The 12,979-nt window shown below is 35.6% G+C and overlaps 1 protein-coding gene across 3 annotated transcripts in view; it reads left to right on the top strand.

Moving 5' to 3' along the window:
• LOC104601555 (ABC1 family protein) overlaps nucleotides 1-12,979 on the top strand; it is a 62,862-nt gene that overhangs the window by 47,292 nt on the left and 2,591 nt on the right. For 2 of the 3 annotated variants that reach the window (XM_019198493.2, XM_088892978.1), the window contains exons 8-15: nucleotides 405-573; nucleotides 1,652-1,773; nucleotides 4,217-4,345; nucleotides 4,417-4,515; nucleotides 4,644-4,701; nucleotides 4,783-4,858; nucleotides 4,959-5,091; nucleotides 11,235-11,392. In XM_019198493.2, coding sequence (XP_019054038.1) covers nucleotides 405-573; nucleotides 1,652-1,773; nucleotides 4,217-4,345; nucleotides 4,417-4,515; nucleotides 4,644-4,701; nucleotides 4,783-4,858; nucleotides 4,959-5,091; nucleotides 11,235-11,392 — 944 coding nt within the window. The remainder of the gene's footprint in view (nucleotides 1-404; nucleotides 574-1,651; nucleotides 1,774-4,216; nucleotides 4,346-4,416; nucleotides 4,516-4,643; nucleotides 4,702-4,782; nucleotides 4,859-4,958; nucleotides 5,092-11,234; nucleotides 11,393-12,979) is intronic. The other variant, XM_010264928.3, reaches the window with a different exon arrangement.

Genomic DNA, 12,979 nt, shown 5'->3' with positions numbered 1-12,979 from the left:
GCACAGGACACTACGGCCACACATCGGGAACTCTCCCCAATGTGCCTCCACATAGCAGATCCAGACTCAAATAGAAGTGCCTCCACATCAAAATTAACCCAAGCAGGTGATATCATCCATGTGATTAATTGAACCTTTAGGACTTTGAGAAATACAAGAACATTCTAAAGTAAATACTGGATGAATGTACGCATGGACATATGAGTATTACCCAGTTTTTTTACAGAAAAAGGCTCCAGTTATTAATGACAATTTTATGTGGCCCAACCCCTTTTAGTTTCTCCTTTAGATTGGTTTTAGTAACTATTATGTCTAATAGTTAGATTTTTTTCATCTTACTTAGAGTTTCCTTTGCTCTCACTTATCTTTATATCTCTTTCTTCCTTCTTTTGGTCCAATAACAGTCATCTGAAAAAGTTCTAATTTTGGAGTATATGGATGGAATTCGCCTGAATGACCATGAGGCACTAGAGGCCTTGGGTGTTCATAAACAAAGGCTTGTGGAAGAAATAACACGTGCATATGCCCACCAAATTTATGTTGATGGATTTTTCAATGGTGATCCACATCCTGGTATGTTTTCTCTATGGTTCTTTTCAAATACATTTTGGCACTATCATGAAGGAAGCAACATCCTGTCTCTCCTGGTTTTACAGCCAAGAAGGGTTAGCCTTTCAATGATGGCTGTTAAACCCAGAGCCAGGGTTGGTTTGTGTCTGTGTGTGTGTGCGCGTAACGAGAAAAAGAACTGACTGCAGGTTAATCCCAAGTGAAGAAAAAGAATTGAAATTTTTTGGAAACCTAATCTTTCTAATCTAATAGTCATGCCTTAATGCCACCTGTCCCCACCTCATCCAACTAATTATGACATATGAAATACCCTCAATGATAATCCTATCAAATTCCTTAAAGAATGATAAATGTAAAACACTTTAGGGGAGCCAGTAGCTCTCCTAACCTAAAGCATAATCTCAGCTTCCTGCCATTCCTGTATAAGAAAATAAACTGCCATTCCTTCCATCCCTTTTGTTTTTAATGAATTAATTTACCTTACAGTTTCAAAAAATAAATAAATAAAATAAACCGTATTGTTTTTGTTCTCGATAACCTTCTTGTACCTATATCTGATGGTCCTTGGTTACCCATAGAGCAGCCATCCAAGTTTAGTTTGACAGTTACTTGGTAGGTTGCTTATCAACATAGGAAGAAGATGATATCTTGCAATCATACATCAAACTAATGATGAGTCTGTTGTACTATCAAGCTCTCAAACCCACTATCCAGTGAATCACTCTTATGATGACCAACTCAATCAGCACCTGAAAAGGTCTAAACTCAAACCTGAAAACTATTGTATTCCTTATTTTCCAAATGCTCCATAAGACATCATGAATTTCCATGGACATTAAAGGAGCACTGTTGACATTTCCAGAGGACTAATAATCCAGAGAAAGTGAAATATATTTACCAAAGAGTAATTTTCTTATAAGTCTCCCTAGAAAAACTTTAGTGGATAAATAAAATGTTTTGTGAACACCTCATTGATAAATCACAGGCCAGCTTAGTTTTGCAACTATAGTTCTTGTGCTTGCAATAACCCTTTTGTTGTAGATTAATACATTCTTTTGCTTTGTGCCTCTTTTCTTTTTAGGTAACTTTCTTGTGAGCAAGGACCCCCCACATCGCCCCATTTTGCTTGACTTTGGGCTTACAAAATCAATATCAAGTTCTATGAAGCTTGCTTTAGCAAAAATGTTTCTGGCAGCTGCTGAGGTTGGTAACTAGAAATACAAAAATAAAGCAGCCTTGTTTTGTGAGAATTCATACACTGGTCTAATCTGGTCCTTGTTATTTTTCATTTTCTTCATACGGTGAATCTTTGTTATTTTTCTTTTACCATCTACTTATAAATTCAGAAAGGTATTCCTTACCATTTTTGTATTTATCATCTACTTATAAATTTAGAAAAGAATTACCGTTTTGGCTTTTGCCCTTTACATATAGACTCAGAAAGTTATTACTATTTTTCGCTTTGCCCTCTACTATAAATTCAGAAAACTATTACTATTTTTGGCTTCTACCTTATAAATTCAGAACGGCATTACTATTTATTTCTACATTGAGGAAGAGAGATTTTCTGTATAATTGTTGAACTATTTTGGATGCCTGAGGTAGTATGCTGCAAAGATTGATGTCAATATCTGCTTAGGCAATAAGGCTTTTGTTTGGGAATGCCTTGTGTCTTGCCTCAGTATTTCCATACAGAAGGTATAAAAGTTTTAGGTGTACTGTGGCTAAACCATATTTTAATATCTTAATAAATAAAGTAATGGACATAACAAAAGACCAATCTTCAACTGAGCCATATGATATGTATGTGCGTGGGAGTGTCCCTCAGAAGGAGAATGGTTAATATTGGTCACTAGAATATCTAGGGATAACCTAGAGAAACAGTTTGAGCTCCGCAAGCTCATTACTGCACATGATCTCAGAATTGTTGGGGTGGTGGAGAATAAAGTTCATGAAGTCAATGCCTCCATAACTGCAAACTTGATCAATAGAAATGAGCAGTTGCTTTCAAATTATGAGTGCCACCAAGAGGTGCATTTGGTGTTGTGGGATAATTTGGTGGTTGGCAAGACTCCATTCGGAAGACTGATCAGGTGACACACTGTCGGGTCTCCTATAGAAAATCATTTTATAAACTCATTTTTTATCTTTGTTTATGATAGTAACCTTCCCATCGCTTGGTCATTTCCTTGGAGAAACTTGGAAGCTATTGTTGTCTAGGTTGATTCACCTTGGTCAGTGTTAGGCAACTTCAACTCAGCTCTATTTTGTGATGATTGAAGAGGGGATGATACTGTCCACCAAAACATGATCATCCTTTTCTATTATTGTGTCTGTAGTGTGATCTTGTTTGGACTAAAATGGAAAGACTTGGTTCAGCCAAAACGAGGGCCTCAGCAGGATTGAAAGCAAATTGGACTGAGCCCTAATGAACCACTTATGGTTATAGACCTTTCAGCTTTGAGGTGCCCTTTCCTGCCCCAGGCATCTCCAATGACTCCCCAATAATTGTATATTCTGTGCTGAACACTAGGATTTCCTTGACATTGTTGGAGTGGAATGGAATGTAAGAACCTGAGGTATTCATATATATGTGGTAACTCAAACTGAAGAGGATAAGCATTGGCTGAAGGAATGGAGTGAGTGTAGGAAGGAGAAACTTTCTTCCAACCCTCTTAATCCAGAGCTTGCTAGAAAAGAGAAGAAAAAATTGACTTCTAGCATACTTAGACAAGTTGTATGCTAGCAAACACTTAAAGCAGAATTGTGTCATTAGTTTGGATGATACATAGCTCTCCTGTAGAATGATAGGAATATTAAAAACGCAGCTTTTGCACTTTTCCCAAAATGATAGGAATATTCATTTTCTTTAACTTATCATCCCACAAAATGATGCCATTTTCAGTGAAGAGGAATCTCTAAAACAGTGCCATTTATTGGGCAATTAATTTAATATAGAACAAATTTTGATTTCAATTTTTGTCAAAATGTTTGTAGATGATAATGAGGATGATGATGTGATGGAGGTTCCTAAAGGATTTGTTTTGGAATCATTTGGAATACAAATGATTTTATCGGAATTGGACCAATTGGTGATGAATTTGGTGTTGATTATACTAGTGACGATGGTGGTGATTATTAGCTCATTTATCTTGAACTTTGTTAGCTTATTGATGTTCTTATTTTTAATGTAGGACATTTGTTGCTTTAAACCTTGAAGTGTTATTTTAGTTTTTAAGACCAACTTGTTAAAGTAAATGTTTTTTTTTCCTGTTGTATTGCGGGGTGTAATTTTTGGGTTAACTTTCCTTCATGTTCAATTATTTTTTGAATTTTTCTTATTTTAATTTTTATATTTATTTATTAATTAATAAATATTATTGTTTATTATGTCATCACAATTCAACCACCAGTCCGGCAACGGTGAACCTCTCCCTTTTCTGGTTAAATGCTTAGTCTGATTCTCTAAACATTGTTGTATATATATCAGTTCAAGCCAACTGAATCGGTTTACCCTGTAAGTTATTTCAAATTGTAGTTGAGGTGTACATCTGTAAACATGCTAAACACTTTATCTCTTTTTTAGTTAAGAATCATCTAAAGCATCCTTTGTGATGGTAGAACTTTTGTGGTGGTGATTTTGTAGGGGGACCTTGTTGCACTATTGTCTGCCTTTGCAGAGATGGGGCTTAGATTGCGCTTAGACATACCAGAGCAAGCTATGGAGGTGACAAGTGTGTTTTTCCGTACTTCAACACCAGCTAGTGAAGCCATTGTAAGTATGAATGGAATGCCCAGTCAACTTCAACATGTTATATCTTGTTCTGATTCCTTCCTTTTGTTAAGGAAAACATGAAATCATTGGCTGAGCAAAGAACAAAGAATATGAAGGTCATCCAAGAAAAGATGAAACTTGACAAAAAAGAAGCCAAGCGTTTTAATCCTGTAAGTCCAAAATATGATTCAACTGCTTATGAATTTATCTTCTTTTAGGTGTTATTTATCATTTTGTAGTTCTAGAATTTATTGTATATTTTATCCAGTGCTAAGAAACATTAAGCTCTTCCCCCCAGGTTGATGCTTTTCCAGGTGATGCTGTGATATTTGCTAGGGTTCTAAATCTTCTTCGAGGTTTGTATTAAACATGAATTCAGTTGTGGTATTGTAAAACAAGATTTTGCATAATTTTATTGAAAATTTTCTTTCTGTAAGGTCTTTCATCCTCAATGAATGTTCGCATAGTTTATTTTGATATAATGAGGCCATTCGCTGAGTCTGTTTTACAAGGGTGAGGCTGTTTTCCAATCTCAATTTGTTGTTTCCCATTACTAAATTTTAGTTGTGTCACTTTTTTTTGTCTTTCTTATTTCAAATTATATTCATGTTAGCAGAAATATCAAGAAGGGACCAGCAATAAATTCACAGTGGATATATGACACACCTGTGCTCTCTGATGTGGAGTCTAAACTCAGACAGCTTCTACTTAAGCTAGGCAATGATGATAAAATACTTGGAATTCAGGTACATATAAATGACCAGTTGTTGTTAGAGTCAACAGTCCAGGGGTATCTGAGTCATTCCATAATGTTTTACCTAAAGTTGTTTTGTCTATTGTGTCTTGAGTTTGAATGGTGTCCCATACATAAAGAGGGCACAAAGGTCTTTGTACTTAAAGTTAGAAATCTATATATATATATTATTCTGGTCGGCTGGGAGACTGATTTTTTCTCTTTTTGGGACCAGTCAAACCATCTCTTCGTCTTCTTCTTCTTTCTTCCCTCTTCTCTCTTTTCGTTTTATTTCAGGAAGTAAATCAGGTCTGATTGAATAACTAACAGTTTTATTTGATGGTAGAGTGTCGTCCCCCTTTCTTCTGCTATTCACTTTCTAATTCTTTTCTACGCCACAGTTGGTAACTTAGTATCCACTTTCTTCATCTATGGCACTCCTTTTTATGCCTTTTGTACATGTTCCGTTCAGAGTTGTTCTCATTAATCTACATAGTTGACCTTTTATGCACTCTTACAACAATTTTATAGAATTTTCCTTCTAGCCAAAGTGGAATTCACCTATAACATAAGACTCCAGATGTCCCCTTCACTTCTAGCCCATCCTACTCTAATTATATGGGCAATATCCTCCTCAATCTCTCCTTTGTTATGAATTATAATGGAAGAGGTTACATTGAGTTATCTGTTGGTCTCCAATCCCAAGTGTACCATGGTTTAAACTCCTATTATTATTATTATTATTAAATTTACATTACATATATTTTATTTGTCTTGACTTTTTTTCAAAACCTCTTGTTTCTAATGTAGTTTTCCATAAACCTAATTCTACATTAAATCATTTGCTAGTTTCATCAATTGATATTATATCATCAGCAAACATCAAGCACCATGGAACCTCCTTTTGAATATGTCTAGTTAGTTCATCAATGACTAGTCCATATAAATAAGGACCAAGTGTCAAACCTTGATGTACACCCATACTGTAAAATTTGTTGTCTCTTCCACAAGTGTTTTAACATTGATTTTTGTACCCTCGTAAATATCTTCAATTAGGTCCACATACCTATTTTGGATTCCTTTCTTTTCCGAAACACATTATATTACCTTTCTAAAGACTTTACCATATGCTTTATTTTGATCAATGAAACTATATGGAGATTTCTCTTCTTCTCTCTAAGCTTTTCTCTCAATTGTCTCAATAGCAAGATGCTTCTATGGTTGATATCCCTAGCATAAAACCAAATTGGTTATTTTGGAATATTTCTTTCATGTCTTAACCTTTGCTCAATTATTCTCTTCTGAAGTTTTATAGTGTGGTTCATGAGTTTAATTCCACGATCATAGCTTTCAAGGCACCAAGATGAGGCTAGGTGACAAGGGAACACCTTGTCCCCTAGTCACCTAGGTGCCTGCCTAGGCATGACTTAGTCGCCCGCCTAGGCAATGGATTTTTTTAAGTAAAAATCCTAGGTAGTTCCCTAGATTCAATAACCATATTTCCTAGGTAGTTCCCAATTCAAAAAAAATTGGGGCTGAACCCCTATTTTGTTATAGGAAAAGAAGAGGAAGAAGAAGAAAATACAACATTTAGTAATGTTTGTGTTGATTAAACCCTAACAAATAAGAAAATAATAAAAATAAATTAAGAATATAAAAGTATTTTATAACACAATGTACAAAACTACTTAGCGATTAGGCGAGGTGAGCCTCCAAGGGTACCTTGTTGCCTAGGTGTTGCCTTGGCAACTATGTCCATGATAATTATTCCAACTTTGTATGTTCTCCTTGTCTTTAAATATAGGTACCATAGTGCTCTTTCTCTATTTATCTGGAATTTTCTTTGTTTTCATTATCGTATTAAATATAGTTTGGTTAACTATAAATAGCCTACTTGTCTCATACCTTTCCACATTTCTATTGGGATACTACCTTTCCCTTCCTCATCTTGTTTAGTGCCTCCTTCACTTTGGTAATTCTCATTTTATAAATGTATATTTATTTTTAGTTCTTAGAGTTATTAATTGCTCCTCCACCAACACCCTCTACATGTTCTTCAATTAATAATTTTCCAAAATAGTTTTTCCACCTTTCATTCATTCCTCTTTAATGCATCTAACTTGGTTTAAATCTTTGCCTTTTCTTTATCCCATTTTTCCCAAATTATGATTTCTCTCCTTCGTAAGTGCCTAATTTATGATGTAGTTCATCATATGCCTTAAATTTAACTCCATTCCCTTTCCTTTTAACTTCCTTATGGGTTTAAATTGTTCTAAGATTTCTATGATCTTAGTCTTCTACTAATCTTTTTAGTGTTTTCATTTTACTTTGATTATATTTTGAAAATTTTCATTCCACTACCAAGTTTCATTATCACGTTTTTATTTGTATTTAAATCCTCTTAAAATGCCTATTTGCTACTTTTTTCATATAGTTGACCATTTCAAGCCACATATCATTAATGTCTTCACCTAAATCCAAATTTTCCTTCTACTACCGGTCTATCTTTAAATTGTACTAGTTTTTTGATAATAATGATAATTTTATTAAGTAGTGAAAAGTATTACAATAAATGATGATAATATTACTAGGGAAGTGGCTGTGGAGGTGGCCCTTGGGGAGAGAGTGGTTATGGCACAAGGGAATAGGAAGTATACATGGTCAATCAAAAATGGGTGTGACACAGGTGTCACTTGGCAGGCAACTCTAGCAACTCTGTAGAAAACGATTCATGCTATTCTTCCTCAATTCCATAGTTTAGTCAAGTACGGTGTCTGTGCTGGTAACTCCATCCTCTTTTGAGGGATACTTGGGTCGGAGAGGTTCCTTTGAAGGACCTCTTCCCTTCTTTATTCTCTGTCTCTCAATATAAAAAGGACCTTGTTTCAAAATTCTTCTCCCCTATGGGAAATCCATTGGCACCAAATTGGGATTTTGGGTTCTGTAGAGGTTTAAGGGAGGAGGAAATTGTTTATCTTACCAGCCTGTTAAGTCCGGTAACTTGTCCATCCTTTTTTTAAAATGTGTTTACTATTTCCATATCATAAGCAATTGCAAATTCTAAAATTGTCTCCTCTTTCATTCCTTTCTCCAAAAAACCCAAACCCTCCATGCACCATATCATAACATGCACATCTTTTTCCACATGCCCATTTAGATACCATCCTATAAAAACTTGGCTTTACTTGGAATTTCTTGAATTATTCCTTCCAAGTTTTTCCAAAATTGTATTTTAATATTTTCTTCTAAACCCACTTGAGATGCATAATCACTAATTATGTTAATGATTTTATCCCCTAAAATAAGTCTAATTAAAGTTGTTCTATCATCCACTCTTTTTACATTTACAAATTCTTTTTTCTTTCAATCCTTAACTACTAGTATTGCTACTCCATTTCTATTATTTACTTCTCCAATGTACTATAGTTTGTAGCTATTGATTTTTTAGTTTATATCTCTTCCATTTAATTTCCTATAAGCATGCAATATTAATCATTTTTCTCTTCATTGTGTCCACTAATTCAATAATATTTTTTTGTTAATTTTCCTACATTCCAAGTGGATAAACAAAGTTTGTTTTCCAGACTAACTTCTTCACCCACCCTTGTCTAAAAGGATGTGGGAACCCTTGCCTAACACCACATCCAGACATTTTTTGTGGCAAGTTGCTTCTAGGGACCATCATATCATTACCCTTTCTCACTCAACACTACATTTGGTTAATGTGTAGTGTGTTGCCTCTAGGGAACGCCCTAGCATGCCCTTGCTCACTTGGCACTACATATGGGTGTTGTTAGGACTCCTTTCTTTTCCAAAACCTATTTTCCATCTTAAGCAATAAATCGCGATTACTGAACTTACCATTCTTCAACCACTTTAAACAACCATTAGGAGGAAAAGCATTCATGTTCTTGTTTGAAGTTCATTGAATGTCATAAGTCCCAACCAAATAAGAGCTTTGAGAACCTAATAGGACAAAATTCTAGACTCCAGGCAATAGAATCTTCAAATGCATAATTGTCTTCAAATATTTGAATTATTAATAGCTTTAAAGGTTTCCTGGTCCCTACAGTTCCTAGGAAAGTTCATGTTCCACAACACAATTGAAGGATATACAAGAAACAAAAAAAAATAGATAAGAGGAAATCAGAATTTTTGGAAAAGATTTATTTTTGACAAGTATAATTATATTAACACAGAGGGAGAATTTCCTGAAGCTGTGTGTAGGTTCTGTAAATGAGAATATCAACAATAGGAATAAAAAATAGCTAATCAACCTGCTGAAATGCTGAAACGGAGGAGACAAAAGTGGGTGCAAAGGAGTCGATGGTTGAAATTCCTTAACTCCTTGTGGGATTTTGCCCATATAATGATAGTTCTCTCCATTTTTTATCAGCAACAGAAAACAGGATTTCATTAGATTAGAGAAAATCAGTACAACAAAAGGTTGTGATTTTACAATACGTATGGAAAATGTGAGTATAGCCCCCGGTATCTCACCCTAATACAAACTGTTACATTTGAGCCCAAAACAACTGTTGTCTATTAACCCCTTGCTTTGCTAACCCATTGACCAAGCTGTTGGTTGATCTGTGTACCCATTTTATTTCTGGTTGCATACCTCTTGATAACCATTTAAATTTTCTGACTTTATTCCTATAACTCCATTTAGCTTTTTTGCTTTCCAATAACGAGCTGATAATTATTTTGGAACCTCCTTCAACAACCAATTTATCAGCTCCCATTTCCTTTGCCTTTTGTACTCCAAGCACTGCATCCATAAGCTCTTCTCTAATAGAGTGTCTTTCCCCTATTGGTCCTAAATACATTGCAATTAGATTTCCGCTCTCATCTCTTATTACTCCTCCAATTCTAGACAAATCCAGATTCTCCATACTACTCCCATCAAGGTTCATTTTCATCCATCCCATAGCTGGAGGTGTCCAATCCTTCTTATCCTTTGGTTTCCCAAATGAAGAGCCTACAATTGCACCCCTATTCCTGTAGAAGTCGTCCATTGTGAAATCTAAGAATAAACCCATTGTCTTTGCCAAATGTGCTTCCCTCACTGTGATACTTTCAATAGTAACCTCCTTGATTTGTTCTTTGCCATCAAAGATGCTTATATTCTTTTCCTTCCACAACGACCATAACTCCACTGCCCTTGTACACCTCCACATAATTTTACCTTTCCTCTTCTGACATCTAAGAGTTGATGCTTAAACAACCTGTCCAAGCTAATGGGGGGTTCCATTTGCACCCAAAACAAGCAAAGAACCATTCCCAAATACAGCAAACAAAAGGACAGGAGATTAGTAAGTGGTAAGCAGTCTCACCATTTAATTTGCACATGACATACCAGTTAGGCCTTTTCCTTTGTAATAAATCAAAAGTAGTATTGCTTCCAAGGAAAACTTCACAAGAGAAGGAAGCAATTTTAGGAGCGACAGGGGCACACAAAACTTCCTTCACAGGAAAAGAGATAAAAAGGGTTGGAAGACATTAAAGATTCAAAAAAAGAGGAACAAGAGAAAGACCCAACAGGATTGGGAGCCTACAGCCTACCATCCCCTTTAGAGAAATTAAAGACTTCAGGGATTCTTTATTATCAAAAATCCTGCAACTTCATTCTTTCCATAGACTCCAGCATAGAACTAGTGGGACTAGCTTCCATAAGTATTTACCCCTTTGACTTAAACCTTGGGTTGTCTAAGAAGAGAATAGAGTCTGGAGATCCCCAGGTAGTGAGCTCTGTCTAGTGAAGAACTGAAGGAAATGAGTTCATATACTGTAGGAGAAACTGCAATTACTTAACAGGTGACCAGCTGGTTCATCATAGCACCCATATAAGTAACATCTTGCATGCCTCTAACTTGTAAAGTTGTCTCACTCAACAATAGCAGCTTGGAGCCTTAGACATCACGGTGCGTATAGTATGTCTAAACAATGATCTGGATATGGCTGGTATATACTTTCTTTTCTTTCAATGTTTGTTAGAATAAAAATGAATTGTTTATTTGTTTAAAATAAAAAAGGAAAGATTTTATCTGGCTTATCTTTTAGTGAATGAATAGGCAAGAATGAATAAGAAAGAAAAATTTAGCCTTGTTTTGTTGACTTCAAAAAAAAAGTTATGAATAATCATGTCTTCTTTAGGTATGTGCCTATAAAGATGGAGAAGTTATAATCGACACTGCTGCCGGTGTGCTTGGGAAATATGATCCCCGCCCTGTCCAGCCTGATAGCCTATTTCCAGTTTTTTCTGCAACAAAGGGGATCACTGCAGGAATGTTGCATTGGTTGATTGACAGTGGGTATGTTACAATTTTCTATTGCATAATTTATGTTTTGAATCTTTGATGCATTTTTATGCAAGACGTGTTCTGGTACCCAAGAACTTATCACGAGTTGCATATATTTAGGACTGATGCCCACATTTGGATGAATCTCAACTTAGAGATTCCCAGCATCAAAGACCATCATGATCAGAAGTCTTACAACCTAAGTATTAGTTGCTTTGAGTTGTAAGAGAAATCCTTTCCTCCATCAAAAGTTTAAAAGTAAAAGACTGTGTTGTATCAATGTTTTAAGTTGACTTTTAGCTTGGCTAATCTCTTAGATGGGACTGACAAAATGTTGGTTCGGATTTTCTGAATATGACACATGTGACGAGTTAGAATCCATTGTACATAATAGTGGGCATGCTATTGTGGTTTTCTTGGAACTTGGAAGACATAATCTTAAACTTTTGGTTATGGTATTTTAAAATGTGCGTCTAGTGGGTTTACAAGTGAGGCTCATTGTATGTGCATCACCTAACCTAGCTGCATTTCAATCATTTTTATGTTTTCATGAGTTAACATTCAATTTACTGTTAATTACATAATATATTTTAGGTTTTACATTTTTTTCTTTTTTCAATAAGTATGAGAGTATTGCATTACTTACAAAGGGTGAGGAGCCCTCATATCATATACAGATTTGCAGTGTAAGATTGTGTGTCCCCACAAAACATGTACATCAGAACTAACCCGAAAATACAAGAACCCCACTAAGCATGAAAAAATAATGTCATTTCACTGATCTCTAAAATTCTCAAAGGTGACACCAAAAAATAGCAAGTACCCCCACCCATCATCTCAAAATCCATCCAACTTTTTTGATCAACACATCATAAGAGGATGCCTGGGCTTCAAACACCCTGATATTCCTTTCCTTCCAAACTGTCCAACAAAGGGTAAAAGGTAAGGTGTTCCACAAAATCTTCATTTTGGCTGAGAACCGACTAACTGTCCAGGCTGACAGGATGCCACTGTCTTCCACGTGAAAAAAAAGGTGACCTTAGAGGAGATTTGCACACTCCACCAAGGGGTTGGCTGATCAAGAACACCCATAAGAACCCTGTAGCAAGATTTTGTAGAGAATACCACAGATTTTCCCTAACAGACTCTTAACGTCAGTATGATCAGTTTGAATGTCGCAGTCACTTATTGATGAAAAAAATGTGGCAGCCACTTAACCTTTCTAGCAGATGCTTCAGAATCTCCTAGTCATTCGAGTTCCATATGAAATTAGGATTTCATACAACCTGAGACCCAATGAGCTCATAAAAATCCTTCATCAATGCTTCTCCATTAGTAAAATTATGAAAAAATGTTGGATAGACCTCACATAGAGGGTGGTCAGAGCACTACACATCTTTCAAATGTAAATTTTATCCCATTGCCAAGTTTCAACCCAATGCTCTTTACAAACACCTTTTTCGACTTCATTATCTCCCCTTCGACAAGCTGGAATCATAGGACTGTTGGTTCAAGGGACTCCCAGTCCATCAGTGCTCTTCTATAATATGGTAGTCTTGATTTCATATCTTTTTGTCTTGTACAATATTTTCCCTGACA

The sequence above is a fragment of the Nelumbo nucifera genome, chromosome 8 (genome assembly GCF_055504915.1).
Source record: "Nelumbo nucifera cultivar China Antique chromosome 8, China Antique-T2T, whole genome shotgun sequence".
Classification (NCBI taxonomy): Eukaryota; Viridiplantae; Streptophyta; class Magnoliopsida; order Proteales; family Nelumbonaceae; genus Nelumbo; species Nelumbo nucifera.
This window is presented reverse-complemented; position numbering and strand designations above follow the sequence as displayed.